At 35.5% G+C, this 17,214-nt stretch overlaps 2 protein-coding genes across 3 annotated transcripts; both read left to right on the top strand.

The window, feature by feature from the left end:
- The first annotated feature begins 13,563 nt into the window (after window positions 1-13,563).
- Window positions 13,564-14,546, top strand: LOC129755400 (pickpocket protein 28-like). Of its 2 annotated transcripts, none has more exons than XM_055751856.1 (2): window positions 13,564-13,931; window positions 14,041-14,546. In XM_055751856.1, the coding sequence occupies exons 1-2, from the start codon at window positions 13,610-13,612 to the stop codon at window positions 14,052-14,054; spliced, it is 336 nt and encodes a 111-aa protein (XP_055607831.1). In that variant the 5' UTR covers window positions 13,564-13,609; the 3' UTR covers window positions 14,055-14,546. The 2 variants fall into 2 exon arrangements, with proteins under 2 accessions (XP_055607831.1, XP_055607829.1); XM_055751854.1 differs by having other exon boundaries at window positions 13,564-13,974.
- Window positions 14,547-14,561: 15 nt separating this feature from the next.
- LOC129755401 (sodium channel protein Nach-like) lies at window positions 14,562-15,644 on the top strand. Its single transcript, XM_055751857.1, has 3 exons — window positions 14,562-14,706; window positions 14,984-15,325; window positions 15,392-15,644. Exons 1-3 carry the CDS (start codon window positions 14,645-14,647, stop codon window positions 15,642-15,644), a joined length of 657 nt encoding a protein of 218 aa, XP_055607832.1. The 5' UTR covers window positions 14,562-14,644.
- The last annotated feature ends 1,570 nt before the right edge of the window (window positions 15,645-17,214 follow it).

Raw genomic sequence — 17,214 nt, 5'->3', positions numbered from 1 at the left:
CCGGCATTAAGCTCGATTAATAAAAATCCTGTTTGCGAAGAAGTGTTGGAATAGTCATAATTGGAATGAGAGAGAACTTTAAATTTTATATGATCCCGCACGTAGACACAGATCCCACCTCCATGGCGATTTCGGTCGTTACGTATTACTTTGAATCCATCGAGTGCTATTAAAGTATCACTTATCGTGTCATCCATCCATGTTTTCGTCAAGCAAATTATATCAGTTTTACCATTTAAAAATATATGTTTCAATTCATCAAATTTGCTCATTCGGCGAGCGCATAGACTTTGTACGTTTATGTGACCTACATTTAGCAATTGTGAGTTCATGGCAGCATGTAAAACAGCTCTTGCTATCATTAAAGATGTACTATTGAATGGAACAGTGCTCATATTTATTAAGAATTTTGAGAAAAAAAAGTAAATCAAAGGGAACAAACTGACTACACTAATAAATTTGCTCAGGATATCGAATTAACTTGAAATATTGATAAAAATGTTATTTTTTGTTTTGTTTATTTTGAAACTGAAAAGCATCCTAACTGATTCGACAGACAAAAATCAAAACATTCTCTTGAAGAATTAATTCATTCATATTCAATCACATTATAAATAAAGTAACTTTAAGGCCTTTTTATTATTATGAATACAAACGTAAGTTATACAAACTGATCGCTCCTGTAGATATCCAGCATGAAAAGAGTCCCATCGTCGGCATTTTTTTTGGAAACCATTGAAAAAAATTGTTTAGCACGCAGAAGAAGCAGCCAAAAACATCGTACCACATCAGCTGTATCCACTCGACGTCCTCTCGATCAACATTCACACAGACAATCGTTCATTGGAGTCCTAGAGGATCCAATAGTGAACTACAGTTTGAATAAAAATTAAGATGATTGATTCCATGGAGTTAAGGAATGTGAGAGGTTTTGTCATGCTCAATCCGAAAATATCAATAAAAGAAGTTATAAAAAAGATAAACTTTTCTAAGTGGTTCGTCTAGTTGACTAATAAGAAGGTCTGACATCATTTCTACTAGGTTGAAAAGCTGCCCACCGGTAAAATAAACAAAATACGGTGGTCAAACCGTGCACAAAATATTTGGACTGCTAGTGGGGAGATATTTTGAAAAATTTCGTAATGAATAGCAAAATGAACCTTTTTAGCGGTCACTTCCAGTCAGAAACCTTTTGTTGAAAAGTCTTGCCTTTATTTTCTGGAGATAAACAAGAAGATATATTTGAAAAATTTGATGTCTACTACTTAAAGTGTCTAACGATCTGGACAGACTGGAAATTACTCACGGTTTCATAACGATTGCCTCGATGAATGGCTAAATATACAAAGGAAACGGCCTCCAAATGCGACTGTTTTCTCTGCAAAGCACTTCAATAGGTCCCAAAAAGTTTATACTCTATTTTAGTTGGATCTGGAATCTGCCCTCACGCAAAAACTGTGATGGAGTGATAAAAAAATCAAATATAATGATTTTGTGCCGAAGAAGGACAATCGGCTAAATTCTTTATAACTTCGACCAAATCATTTTTTTTCGTTATTTTAAAAGTCAAGTTTCAGGTAACAGAAAACACTATCAAAAATCTTTGAAAAATTTTAGATTTTGTGGTTGAAAACGATTTAAAAAAATCAAATGAACATAAATTTGTGTTTGGTCCTCAGATACAATTTAAACACTGCTGCTGTGACTCCATAAAAACTTTGAATTAAAAGTTATATCCATCCTTTTTTCTTTTGTACGTTTTAGAATAATGCCTAGATTTTTTGGAGATTTGCCATTTGCTCTTACAAATTTTTCAATTATCGTACTGAATTGCCCAACCATGTGGAAAAGTGCAGTAGAAAGTATGCTTAGCTTTAGGTTGAAAATCATCGTTTTTTTAACAACTACTTTTAAGAAATCTTGCACAAGTTCGATGTTTATCTAATTCATAATAAGCAACGCACACGCTGCGAAAAGATGAAAACGAGATTTGCAGAGAGGCGCTTGACTGGAATCCAGAAGGACATCGAAGAAGAGGCAGGCCCAGAAACTCGTGGCGGCGAAGCCTAGCCGCTGAAATCCGAACTGTCGACGAGAATCTTGACTGGGACCAGGTGAAGACGCTGGCTCCGGATCGTCAACAGTGGAGGTCTTTTACCACGGCCCTATGCACCGGAGGATCGGCGCGGGATCATTAAGTAAGTAAGTAAGTAATAAGCAACTTCACATTGCTTGGAACGTGTTTAGACACGTTTTGTTCCAGATTTCACAGGATTCACAAATCTTTAGTGATTAACGCCCCAGAAGCGACAAGTCATTTGATATAGTTTCAGTCATTGGGGACATTTTGAAAATCAGAGAGAAACCTTACTTGAAAAGACCTTGTAATACATCATCTGGTTGAAAATAATCGACTCAAAACATAAGGGGTATTGAAATGGAAGAAGTAGAAGTAAATTAAAATAAGCGCTTTAGGGTTTTTCATTGAAAACTCTATGGAATATTCGGCCGAATATTCGTTTGGCCGAATAGTTGAAAACGTTCATATACGTTATTCGGCCGTTGTCTAGTTAGGATTTTCAAAAATAATTAAATAACAAATATTCTTTCAACAGTCTGTGAAATAGATCATTTACTGACATTAAGAGTAAAAATTGGCTTCAAACTCCTAAATAACGATCCATTTTTTTGTCGTCATTAAAAGTTTTTTTTCTACTCAGATCAACTTGTTTACATAGGGCTTTGTGAGCAAACACTTTACAATTTTTTTCCGGGAAACTAAAAATTACGAAGTTTAAAGGATGAACTTGTCCGAAAAGAACAACCGATTCTAGAATTCGCATTTTCTTACAATATTTCCCAATCTCAATTGACTAAATATTTTATTTAACTGCGAAATTCTCCAAAACTGTCATGTGTTTAGGAAAATAACTCCTTGTTTTGACACTCGAGTTCCTAACATCATCATTTTGATCGGGCCCTCTGAGAGTCGTTTTGAAGTGTAAATCGTCAATACTTTTTTTAGGGGAATATTTCATTCTATTGGAATCGCCAATGGAGTTTATCTTAATTTGCTATCTCAGTTAAGTCCTCACAAAGCTACACCCTACATTAGTGATTGCTAGTTCCACCTACGATCGTCAAAACACGAATTACCCAAACGTGAGTTGCAACTGTTAAAAATAAAAGAAGAAAAATAAACTGAATATAGAAGAGCAAAAAAATTAGAAATGTTTGAAAAAAATAACTGTCTGACTTTGTTGCTGAGCCACAAACCATGGGCTCAAATTTTCAACAATTACCTGATAAAACATAGAAATCGTCCACTGGTGGATGTTAAAGAAAACATATGATCAATCGAACATTTTTTAAGAAAATTCTCTTGTCTCAGTCCCCAGAAAAGTCCGATCATTGAGCTTGTTGAGCTTGTCCACTTGACTGAAAAATCCACCTAGACAAAAATTGATATAAATAATTAGAACAGTTTGTTTTGAGATTTTTAGTATACATTTCAATTTTCATAAATCAAGTGAAAAAACATTCCAGAGAAAAACTTGTACTTATAAAATATATTTAAATTTAATTTTCATAATGAGTCAGATAACTTACGCTGAATGTTTGTTTATTTCTAATTCTTTTCATTTAAAGCAAAGTAGATAGTTTTTTAATTTCTTCACAAATTTTTGTTTGCATCCCTTTTAAATTTATCTTATTTTGTGATTTTTGGATCTTTTTTTTGCCTAACAAGCAGTTGCAATATTCAACGATTGGAGAAAATTGTTTCGTTAAAAGCTATCAATTCTCAGCTTGTTAGAATATTCCTCTGGAAAGCAATCTTCTTTAGTTTACTTATTCATTCTCACATGTTTCGAATGTGACGTAAAGTTTTGCAATGAACATGATTTGATCTAAATATTTGTAAATTTTGTTTGAAATATTTAAAATTCAAAAATGTTTACACCTTCTATAACTTTTAAAGGTTGTTCTAACACTTAAAAATTCTTTATAATCGCATTTTTTAGCGCACCGAGTTTGAATTTCTAATAAAAATATGCATGACAAATAAAATTTTTGCAAAAAAAAAATATCCCAAAAATTCAGATGAACTTGAAATAAAACATCTTTTCTTACTATTGTGTAGATATGTCCTCACTATCTACTGGTACTGATTTTTGTAATGCTTCACACACTGCTGCTAAAATCAGTTCAACTTGACTTTAGCGAAAGTTTGTTTTCTATTAAAGCTGTTAAGGGGGGGGGGGGGGGGGGGGTAGGGTCTAACACTTTAAAAAAATCAATTTTTTTTATTTTCTTATTGTAAAACATTTCAAGAATGTTGTGTCAAATTTTCAAGTCAATTGAAGCAAAACTGTAGAAATTATAGGCCTTTATCTCCTTCTATCTAATACTGCAAGAAAGCAAGAGCAGAAACTTCAAACGCGTTTTTCTCGAAAGCACATTTTTAAAGTCCGTGGACATCGTCATTTGAAAACTACTGTATGTATGTATGTATTGAATCCACCTTGGGTTTACGGCAGCGCCGCGGTTGTGGCAAAAAAATAACCCACACGTCCATCTTGGCTACCACGCAACACAATCATAACCACTCAATGAGACTTCTAAGGGAATGGAATCGTAAGCAGAGGCACTAACGGTATCCAGGGTGAAAAGGGGAAAAGTCTCGAAAAGCTATAACCATATTGTTGACTAACCACGATAGCATGTAAATTATAATCCCGCCGCCAAGGCTTCCGAAAAAAGAGTGCGTCCTTATTTTACAAAAAGTAATCAAATACTTTATTTTCCTCAACCATGCCAAATTCCCTTGACATAAATTGAGGAACGTCTAGTATTCAATACGGTGCTAGCATACACGGTAACCCGCTCTTTTTGTAAAACGAGGATACCCAGATGCCCCTTCCCTAGATATTAATATAATACAGTAGATATATCACGTAATGAAATATAATATGAATATAATATTATAGTGTAAATCATGTAATATGTATGACATTGTATTAAAATAATATAATTTAGTACAAAATTAAAAAAGACAGCCGGGCTCCGACCAAACCGCGCCATGATAATATTTTGAAATAACAGAAATTGAATCTCTTGCAATTCATATTCTAGATCTAAAACACGAATACTATTGGTTACAATAAATTCTTCGGATTATATGAATTCTTCGGATTATAAACTGTCGACTCTGAAAAATAAACATAAATGATTTTGTCTCTAGTTGAAAATATTTGCTCAAAAAGTTCCAGTATCTTTAAAACAAATGCTGATGGCGTTCAGCTCGGTCTGGTCGAATCCCGCCCAAATATAAGTTTGCATAAGAAATACGGATGGAAATAAGTTATATAATATGTTATTTCAAATAAAATTGATATAAAAATATATGGATGTCTAATTCCATAATAATATCTACTTATTGTTCACATTATTACATAATGATACATAATTATGATGAAAAATGATTATAACAATAATTACTGTAGTTGTAAGAAAAAGTAATCATTAAAGGAAAAGCACAATATTATTTGATAAATTATTCACCAGATCGCCTATGTCACCAGATAGCCTGTAATAAATTATACTATTAGGGGAACATGCCCTATCATGCGCCACCTAAGCGAATCGCTGATTTTCTATGTATTCCACGTACAAATGGTGTAAAAAATGGGTGTAATCGTTGAAGAAAAGTGTTTGCTACAAATGCCTATGATTTTTTATTACTCAATTTGCTATAGTTGCTTCAAAAACTTGAATTTTAAAAACCATATTCAAAGCTACAGAACAAAACTGTGTTGCAAATACGCGCCGCTGTGTATTCAATACGCGCCTAGCAGCCGAACACACCCGAGAGCAGTCGAAGACCGAAAACACACCAATACTTATAGACACTTTGACTGAAAAGAAAATCAAAATGGACTAATCAAAATTTGAAAAAAATTAAAAATAGATTTTTTGGGCTGAATTAATGCTCAAAATATGGTTTTAGACTTTTTTCATTTCAAAATTTATGCTATTTTCAGCCTACTACGATTGGCGCGTTATAACGAGCGCATGGGCCGTGATAGAACATACCCATAAAAAGCATACCTTAGCGAGTTCAGTATGATATTTTAGCATAAAATAATAATTTAGATTCTCCTCTATCGATGTGTCAGAAAATATTGTCTTATTCGTTTTTCTCTGCTTGGTAACACCTTATTGAAAGTGTTTTAAAATTTAGATCAAAATGAAGAAAAACCTTAATTGTGAAATTATCACGACACAGGAGCATTTTAAGGAAAAATTCATACTTGCCATGACCAATCACAGCAGGGTTTGATTCAGAATGCTGAAACCTGGTTGGGGGAGTGCATAGCTTGAGATAGAATATTTTCGGTGCTGCTGGGAGACAGACTGTGTCTTTGGGTCATTTGATACGCGAGCGAAGCGATCATTTGATATGGTTTTCGGTCCTTGATTTACAAATGAATGAACCGTTCAAAATTTTGGGAACAAACAATTTCAAGGTTGTAATGTAATTCCCTGGAATTAGGGAAGGATCCAATGTTTTCGACCGAGTGAAGAGGAAGAAAACTTCGGCTAGTGATAGGAATCGAAGAAATAGTGAATCGAAATACGGAAGGCTGCCTCTCCTGGAAATACGTCAGGCTGGGTGTTTTTCTTGAAATATTAGGGAGTGTTTTTTATTTATTCAATGAGGAGTTAACGGGAAATAAAATGGTTTTTAGGAAGTGTTTTTGGTGACTTATGAAAATGATTTTAGTTTTGAAAATGTTCAATAATTGAATCGAATTTGTGAAGTGTTTGATTCTTTCATCAATACCGTTGAAAAGTCGGTGATTTGTGTTGTGTTTCCAAAAGTGCGGTTGATAGAATCAATCCAATTCCAAGAAAAAGTGAATATCAGGTTGTTTCGTTACAAAAAATGGAAAAAATAGTGTTGGATGAAAAAAAGAAAGGTTTTTTAACAAGATGGGTGAAGAAATTTGTTTTTCCTAAACGTTTAACTTAACGCCACCAATTTTTCGTTTTGCTTTTTTTGAACTGCGTTTCGTATTTTTGAGTTACGGCTTGCTACGATTTAAATGTGGATTGCAATGCAACGTGTTGTGGTTAGCCAGCAGATGGAAAGCCTACAGAAAAAGTATTTTGAGATGGACCAAGTATTATTAATTTATTAGTTCAAAATGTTGGACTCTTTCAAAATTTACGAATACAGATAAGTATTTTTTCGTTTAATAAATTCTAGTATCCTTTTAAAATGGTACGAGGTAAGATATTAAAAATGTGCAAATTACTTATATTTATATTTCAATAATCAAAATAGCTTAACTCTATTAAAGGGGATTGGTGGGGGGTTGGACAGGGCATCGAACGATCCGAAAACTAATATACAATGGATTGTGGGTTCAAGCCAGCCGGAGTATCTCGGCAAATTTAGAATCATGAGTAGGTTACCTACTTAAGTACCTTTTCAGGATTCTTTATTTGTTTCGAACAGTTGGAAGGGAGTAAGATGAGTCAAACCTGTCCCAAGCCAGTGGTAACGGACCCCTTGGTTGTGCTGCAATTATTGTTGATGAGTTAAGCATGAACAATATTTGAATATGCGATCGAGACTTCCCGTACCGACTCGGGTCGAAAGACCTACCAGCCACTGGTGGGTCAAACATACATACATACATACATACATACATACATACTTGCCATGACCAATCACAGCATTTAAAACAAATTGGTAATGTTTTGCAGGCATGAAATGTTTCAAATACTTCAAAACAAGAGGGGCGCGTATTAGCCACATGGGGCGTTATATGAACTTTTCCCCTAATTGAATTCTTTGTTTGATCACGCAATGACATTTTCTAAAATATGATACCCCTGGTCAGCTAGAAATGTAGAAAAATGTAGTAAAAATGTATATGTTATGTTATGTTTATTGATATATTGAATAAAAATGAATAGATATATTGAATATTCACATGATAACATAAAGTATTTCATTTATTATTTGATTAAATTAATAAAAAATTATGCAAAATATACCATTTAAAGGCATAGAAAATAGTAACACATTATGGTCTTCAACTTATGTTTGATATTGATGATAGCTGGAAGTGAAGATGAGTTATGGTAATGTTTAAACAATATAATAAATTAATTCTTGAATCGTCTACGCCTTGATTTTATTGATACACATCTTTGAATTTAAATAACAGAAAAATTTAAAACCATGACAAAGAAGCTATAAAGTTTGGATATTTTCAAATAACAGGATGAAATCAAACGATTAACAGTAACTGATGATGTTACTAGAACAATCGTCGTGATGATAAAAAAAATGATTCACATTCTGTTTCGATGAAGTTGATTTCTAAAAATAAAAAAAAGTTTGAAATTTATTTCTAGAAACGGAAAAAAGTGTAAAAATTGTAAAATTTCTGTTAAAAAAAAAGTGATAACATAAGAAAAATAAGTTAAAAAAAACAAACACGAAACAGACACAATTGATTTATGTTCTATTGTTTCTGGTTGATAGCTGAAATGCAATCAAATGATATACTTAACAAAATTTGAAAATAGATTAAATGTGAACATAATTTTTCATTTTATTTAGATATTTACACCGTGGAAGCTGGAATAAAAATATTTAAATAAATGTAAAAGTTTCGAGGACATTTTATAAATATTATTCCTTTTAATATAATAATATGGAACCATAAACTCAAAAAATTGTAATAGAAATGATTCGGCTGCGCTGTAATCATGCTGTAAAATTATGTTGATCCATCTTTTTATTTTTGGTCCTAGTATGCTGAAATGAATGTTCAATAATTTGACGAGATTGCACCCATTCAGGAGTTTAAAACCCTCTTCCTAGAAACGTATCAGATAGATATTAATAAATACACTCAATTTTGCCTGGTTTTGCAAGCAGTGAGGCCATTCCGCGACGCGAAGCATGTATCATTGATTATTAGAATTTTAATCATTCAATAAAAACGAATATCACCCACGTCGCACCGCGTAATCGCTTTTACTGTTTTAGGCTGATGTCATGCTGAAGCAACTAGCAACGCAACACAACGCAACGTTCCAATAAGAAAGCGTTGCATCGCATTGGTATGTCATGCTGGCGCGACCTGTCGCTTTGAAATTCCCTACAAATCATCACTTCTCTACATCTGATAATGCTTTGAATCGTCTCCTTTCTTTCGGGAGCCATCACAAACTCATCAAATCACGACCCGGACTGCAAGAATGCCGCAATTTGAACCGACAAAATTCCTTGGTTTTTTGCCGGAACTAAGAATTCATGAAAATTTTCTCACCGATTAAGATATTTTTCAGTTTATTATCACAAGTTTGGACAGATCTTCGTACTATTGTGCTTAAAACTCGGAATCACTGCTTCAAATCGAGAAAAAACAATATTCCCATTAGATTTCCTACTAGTCGCGCTACAAAACACACTGGCATCAGATTTGTCGCGCTTTACAAAGCGACCAGTATGACAGGTCTACGCTTTTTCCATGGAGATCAAATGAGAGCTGGTTTGTCGCGTGATTGCGTTGCGTTGCGTTGCGTCGCTAGTTGCTTCAGCATGACATCAGCCTTACTTTTCATGCATGTATTCGATGTGAGCAAACGATATGCGCAACGCACACATCGTCTTCTAACCACTGAGGAAGACTGAATAAAAAAAGAAAAAAATCTTTCAAACGTCAAATTTCTCTCATCAATCTACCGACCAGTGCGAAGGTTCGAAATTTTACTTTCTTATTTAGTGATTTTTAATAAAACTTGTTTGATGCTGAAAAGCACTTGTTTTGCATAAAACAATGATTTAATTAGATTTTGTTTCGCTCTGGCAAATTCTTGCATGATTAGCCGTATTGAGTCGCTCAAATTTCGTCAAAGTTTTGAAGCTGATAAATGAAAATGGTTTGATTAATAGTTGTTCTGAAAATTGCTAAATCTAAAATTAGCAGCTAAACAACTGAGTTACATGACTCGCTACACGAAACTGATCATCTAAAGTTAAAATTTGAACGATTACAAATCTTTTCAACAATTGCTGGCTTTTTGCCGAACAGTAAAAAAACGATACAGAAAACGATACAGCAAATTTCAGTCTTCCTCCCCCAGCTAACCACCAACGTTACCGCGAAAAAATAAAACGCAAAGCAGTTCCTCCTACTCTAACCCATTGAGACTTCCTATTGATCTACGTAGATAGCAAGGGGGGTACATAGAAGGTGATACGATCTCTCAAATTTCAAAACCAGCCATGTTGATTGCTTCGTTGCGTTTGTTTACCTTTGATCCATAGGATAGTTGAGATCTAAGCTTGCCTTCCCTTTTTAGCACACTGCTCATTTGTAAACAAAGATAACAAGCCTCACCCCACTTCACCGCGCTCTCCACGCCTACTTACTGTAAAAGTCAGAGAACCTAGTAATTTAATGACCTTGGTAGATAGTAGATACGAAAACTGACAGCATAGACCTTTCGAGAACAGCTTTGCTCACTCACTCACTCACAGCAGGAAAATATATATATTAAGTAGGTGAGAAAAAAGATGCGCTATAGGATTACTATGAAGAAAATTTTAGGAGAGAAGTTAAGGAAGTAAGAAAGAGAGAGAGAATGTAATAATAGGCGATGGAAGCGCTGACGAATTTGGGTGATGGTTTTGCATTAGTGCAAGTGGGATGCAGCTATAATTTCACCCAACTTTTGACAGTTCTAAATGCGTTTTTCTTAAGGAGAGAAAGAATAACTTTTCGCTTCCATCGCCCATAGATTGGAATTTCCTCACCAGCAAATGTTGTCCTCCTCTGGCAAATGACATTTTCGGCATTACATGCATTCCCCTGAAAACATGTTCGGACATGTCTCGAAAAATCACTTAGATAGCGTATTTTTACGCATAATTCCACCTCGATCATGATCGCAATTCAAAATTTTCGAATTGGTTGTAGAATTACACTAGCCCACACTCCCCCATCTCCAATATGTCTGCGGACAAAACACTGGCAAGCAACTGAATCAATGCAACTCATCCCACATAAAAATCTATCACTCAAGCGAATCCATGCTTTTCCAAATTATCCACATCACCTTTGCCACCTCCATCTGAGGAGTAACACATTCCATTTCGAGGCACTATTCATTAACAAACAAAACCAACATATCCCGATATTCCCACCAGTTGCACCACAGAAAATTATTTTCACGTCAATTCTCGAGAAGAAAACACCACAGGAGCAAGAAATAAGCGATCCGTTCTGTTCGGGGTACAGCGCGCGACGACATCGTCATTTGAAAACTACTTATCCGATTCTTTTAAAATTGGGAACATCTTTTCTACATATAAAATACCAGACCCCAACATTTTTTTTTACTTTGGGGAGATTTTGAAAATGGCGGATTTTTTCGTGAAAAATCGTAGTTTTTACTTCAAGCAGCCACAAAAATTTCATAATATAATTTTTAAGTTAAATAAAAACGTTGGGGTCCAGAAAAACATCTATTAAAAATATATTGCTCTGATATGTTGACTTCAGATGATTCTGTGCTGAGATACAATGTCCACCGCAAATCCTGTTTTCTAAAAGGCATCCTCGAAAGTGCTCTTTCACCGGCTCATTTTTCAATATTTTTCTACGAAAAAATTACTAAATGTTCTTTTAACAATGCTTTGTATAATACAAAAAATTTGGATACATTTGTTTGAACGATAGCTCTAGAAAAAAATCGTGAAAATGGTGTTTTTTTTACCCATTAGACCTCACCCCCCCCCCCCCCCCCCCCTTAAGTTAAGTTTCATCTGTTTCAAAACACACTTTAAACTACACAACTTAAAAGCTTTAATAAAACGGTTAAAAAAATGTGTTGAAAATGTCTCTAAACAAAAAACAAACACTAAAAAAAACTTATAACGCCACTTGACTTAATTGGTTCGATGATCACTCTCAAACGACACATTTTTTTCTTGACTTGTGTTCTTAGTATCTTGAGACTCAACAAGCTAAGAAAATGAACTTGAGAAAGCAATCTTGAGAAACCAGCTAAAATCTTTGCTTTATTAAAGAACGCCTTTATATGACTATTTTTTTGCATCAGCCAGAGAAAGCCAATTTGATCAATGCTTTAAAATAATGTAAATAAAGAGGGCACTCCCGTGAATTAAAATAACTTAAAAATCAAAAACTATTACTGGAACATTTCATTTATACAGCAAAAAAATCGCATTAAAATAAAATGATAGGCAAAGCTGATTGGTCTCTTGATGAATAAATGTTTCACTAATCTTTAGTCATAACGTTTTTCTAGAATGGTATATGCTGGTCATTTTTCTCCATCTTTCTTTTTCATGATCATGGCATGAAATGTTCTAGAATGTTAACCGTTCCAAGAAATTCGAATGCAGACGGTTTGAAACAAGCTTGACTGTAGAAATCTCTTTAAATATTTACGTCCAAACAAACGACATGTTTTCGTGCCCAGCGTCATAATTAAACGAAACGCTTCATAACACTCTATAAAGCTTACATGGGCAACATTTTTGTTTCGTCTATTTTCTTTGTTGCACAAAACTATGTTATGGTTCTATAATCTGTCACAAAACTTATTTATTTTGCTTATATTTTAAACACTTTTCGTCAACATAAATCAAAGATTGGTGTAATCATTTTATTATTTTTATCATTTTTGTCATTTTGGTCATTTTAATCATTTTTGTCATTTTTGTCATTTTTGTCATTTTTGTCATTTTTGTCATTTTTGTCATTTTTGTCATTTTTGTCAATTTTGTCATTTTTGTCATTTTTGTCATTTTTGTCATTTTTGTCATTTTTGTCATTTTTGTCATTTTTGTCATTTTTGTCATTTTTGTCATTTTTGTCATTTTTGTCATTTTTGTCATTTTTGTCATTTTTGTCATTTTTGTCATTTTTGTCATTTTTGTCATTTTTGTTATTTTTGTCATTTTTGTCATTTTTGTCATTTTTGTCATTTTTGTCATTTTTGTCATTTTTGTCATTTTTGTCATTTTTGTCATTTTTATCATTTTTGTCATTTTTGTCATTTTTGTCATTTTTGTCATTTTTGTCATTTTTGTCATTTTTGTCATTTTTGTCATTTTTGTCATTTTTGTCATTTTTGTCATTTTTGTCATTTTTGTCATTTTTGTCATTTTTGTCATTTTTGTCATTTTTGTCATTTTTGTCATTTTTGTCATTTTTGTCATTTTTGTCATTTTTGTCATTTTTGTCATTTTTGTCATTTTTGTCATTTTTGTCATTTTTGTCACCGTACAACTTTTACAGATTATTTCAAATTCATAAGACCGCTAACGGTTAAGCTACGATAGACTGAGAGAAGGTGTTACGATGATTATCGACTGAGTCTTGTTCAGGTTGTGAATTTTCAACAAGTGCATCAATAATTCATTTCAATTGCATCATTGATACATTTTAAATCGTACTGCAGGGAAAACTGGCCAGACTGTAGTTGCCATTCTTGTCAAGTGAATACTTAGGATTGGTTGCAGAAAAAAGTCATTTCAAGGATCCACAGAACGATGCCACGAATTCGATTTCTCAGAGCTTTGCGAATACTTTGGAAGGAATATTGTGAAGAAAATTCCATCAACGCCATGAAGCACTTGATGGCGAGCAATCAAGGACTATTGAATCGAGGATGGTGGGGCGTTAGTGTGATGGTGGCTTCGATTTTGAGCGTGTTGTCCGCTGTTTCAACCTACCAGAAATGGGTTCAAAACCCAATCTACATTAGTTACGAGCCTCAGCAAATTCCGATGTGGCAGGTTCCATTCCCAGCTGTGACAGTTTGTCCCATCGTCCAGAGTAAGGGGAATTATTACGATATCAATCATGCAGCAAGTAAGTTTCTACGTGGAGGAATGGATGTGCTAAAAAAGCGGGAGTAAGATATACATATGAAGATTATTGAAAATATTCCGCTCATTTAATTTTTTCTTTCAATTTGCAGTTTGGAATACTTGAGCGCTCTAGCTCACGTTTGCCCGACTATGACAAGGTGGCTTAAGTTTACAAAAAAATGTCCAGTATCAACCGTCGGAATGTTGATGGACATTGGTTTGAATTTCGAAGAAACTTTTTTAACATGTCGTTGGATAAGTCGAAACTTTATTTGTAGTAAACTTTGGTTTCAAACAATTACCGATAAGGGAGTTTGCTTTACATACAACTCAATATCCGTGGAAAGTTTGTACAGATTGGAGAAACTTCATCGAGAGTTTGCCTATTCTAGTGTTTCCAATATGTCTAATGATTGGTTTCGAGAAAGCGGCTACATTAACGATTCCGATATGCTAGCTTACCCGAGGCGACAAATTGGGACCGGATTTAGATTTGGGATGGAAACTGTTTTGTATGCTAGTATGTTTGATGACTCTTATTTTTGCCATGCAAGTATTTGAAAATTTTCTTTCTTGTGGAATTTTTGATTTAATAAAACGCTTATTTACTTTCAGGGCGCCAAAACCGGATTTGAACTATTTGTTCATCCACCAGATGAAGCACCTTCGTTTGACCAATTTCATTATCATGTTGCCTTACGTGATAGCGTAAATATGTTGATAAAACCAAAAACTACGACTACATCACGATCTCTTCGGATGCAGCCATACCAAGAGTTTGTATCTGTATTCGTTCAAGGGACATGTTTTGAATTCGCCCTTTACAGTTAATAAATCAAGCGGAATCATAACAACATCCTTTGTCACATAGTACTTTAATCATAGCTGTTTTGGTACTGGATATTAGTCAATCAATCCTGCCTGATATGAGATAATTAATTCGTTTTCTGATAAATAAGCACCGATTTGGTTTTTTTTTAATTTCTTGAACTTTTCCATAAAATGTCCATCAAATTTAATCAATCTTTTTCCAATCTATATTCGATTATCTAGCCGGCAGTGTTTCTTCGAGAACGAACGATACCTACGGTTCTTCAGAATCTACAATCAGCACAACTGCATCCAGGAGTGCATGGTCAACTTTACCTACAATCTATGTGGATGCGTTAAATTTTCCATGCCAAGAAGCGCGGACATGCGCGAATGCGATGCTAGCGAAATTGGCTGCTATTCGGGAGCTTACCTTAAAATGTATGCCCAGCAAATCGGCAAAAACATTAGCAATCCTTGTGGTTGTTTGCCTGCGTGCATGTCGCTGTCCTATGATGTAGAAATATCCAGCACGCCAATGGATATTGGGTCGTATGTTAGAGCTCTAGGATTTCAGCACGAAAAGTATTCATCACTTGTTGTTGGTTGATTTAGAATCTAAAGCAAGTTAAAGCTTGTTATTTTTTTCAGCTTGTCGCAATTAGCTGCATCTCACTTTGCGATCAGCATCAGGGACAAATGGATACTGCCGAAGATTCGTCAGGAATTGATGGGCGTTGGCGATATGGTGGGTAGTTTGGGAGGCTTGTTCGGACTCATGATGGGGGCCAGTTTGTTGAGCCTGCTGGAAATCGTATATTTTTGCTTGATCAGACCCTTTAGAAACGAAAAACATGCACCGAAAGTACGGCAAATGATACCATGGCAGAATGCTTTTCGATAGCCACGAAGGATTGCAGAAGACACAATATTTGTGTATTTTAACAATTTATGTAAATTTAATAATCTTTTTACACTCTTATAAATAAATTATTTTCATCGAATAAGTTTATCAAAACTAAGTTTGAATGCCGAAAATTTAACTCCTTATCTGCGTTACGTAGTGCCTTTTTCAGTGCCACCTCCAACATAAATACACCTGAAGATAACCAAACGCATTCACAGATTGACCACGTTTTGGTAGATAGCAGGAACATCTCGGCCACCATCGACATCAGATCCTGTCGAGGCGCCAACATCGAGTCAGACCATTATCTGGTGATGGTGAAGATGCGCCCAAAACTATCCGTAGTGAACAACATACGCAACCGAAGTCTGGGTTAAATATCGCACGACTGAAGCAACCTGAGGTCGCAGCAGACTACGCGCAATCGCTAGATGCAGCGCTGCCGGCAGAGGGTGAGTTTGACAAAGACATTGGGGAAACTATCAAGACAGCCATCAGCGTTGCGTAGAAGGTCATAGGGCATGTGGAGGAGCAAACTCGACGAACGACTTTTTTTAGTCGGTAACCATAGGTGGTAAATCCCGGTTTACAAATTGTATTCCAAGGCACGGGCTCCCAGTTTGCAACGCTGGGTCCATGGGTACAATAGGAAGACTCGTGATATACTCCGTGTGTACCTCCTACTCCCTGAACTGCAGACCTAGTTCTCATCTCGAACAGTTCAACACACTATCCTTCAGTAGTTGGAGGTCTGTTCGCGCTAGTGTGCTCAAAGGCAGTACTCATAGACTAGACCACTTTTAGCAATACCTCTCATCATTACGACTCGAAGTCTGAACTCTCCTCTCACGACGTGAGAACCGACATCTCCTTGCTATAACTCGAGATTCCCACACTCGAGGCCTTCATCTCTTCTAACGACACGAAACCGCGCTCTTATCTCCAAGCTTCGAGGTTTGCCACCTTTATGCCCGTCGTGTGCCGACCGAAAGTAGCTTATCTTAGACTCGCGCCTGGCGCAGCACACGCGCGGGACTTAACCGAACTACTTGGATGATTCCCGACGAAGACGTCATCCAACACCGACTTGAATGGCTAACCCGGCACTGAGAGCCACTCTATACGTGGGTTTCCTTATCGTGGAATAACCCTTACCCAATGATTTGAACTGCGAAGTAGCTATTGTCTTTTCCCACAGTTTCGATCGTTGAGCACGGCATCTGCTACGCTGTAGATGTTGCCTGATCTTTCTAGATTCAAACCTCGAGGTCGGCAATAGTGCAAAGAAGCACCCTTCGTAAAAGTACCGCTTGGAGTAGCTTTATCGTTCCCAAAAAACACGAAAGTTCTATGAGAAACTCAACGCATCCCGCAAAGGTTTCATGCCGCAAGCCAAAATGTTACTAGATGAAATGTGTGTGGAAGCAGCACTTTGATGATTACCTGAACGGTGTACATGCAGGAGATCAAGATGGTGGAGGAAAGTACATCGCCGGCGGTAACAAACAAGCTACTCCCATCGATGAGTGAAGTTAAAAGGCCATCCGCCAGCTGGGCCTGGACAAGT

Source organism: Uranotaenia lowii, chromosome 3 (assembly GCF_029784155.1).
Source record: "Uranotaenia lowii strain MFRU-FL chromosome 3, ASM2978415v1, whole genome shotgun sequence".
Taxonomy (NCBI): domain Eukaryota; kingdom Metazoa; phylum Arthropoda; class Insecta; order Diptera; family Culicidae; genus Uranotaenia; species Uranotaenia lowii.
Note: the sequence above shows the minus strand (reverse complement) of the source record. Positions and strands in the feature narration are given on the sequence as shown.

Coding starts and splice junctions, on each gene's coding strand:
- LOC129755400 (XM_055751854.1), top strand. CDS start 13,610: ATGCCACGAATTCGATTTCTCAGAGCTTTGCGAATACTTTGGAAGGAA. Junction 13,975..14,040: donor GATGTGCTAAAAAAGCGGGA/GTAAGATATACA, acceptor TTCAATTTGCAG/TTTGGAATACTTGAGCGCTC.
- LOC129755401 (XM_055751857.1), top strand. CDS start 14,645: ATGTTGATAAAACCAAAAACTACGACTACATCACGATCTCTTCGGATG. Junction 14,707..14,983: donor CGGATGCAGCCATACCAAGA/GTTTGTATCTGT, acceptor TCGATTATCTAG/CCGGCAGTGTTTCTTCGAGA. Junction 15,326..15,391: donor CTAGGATTTCAGCACGAAAA/GTATTCATCACT, acceptor TATTTTTTTCAG/CTTGTCGCAATTAGCTGCAT.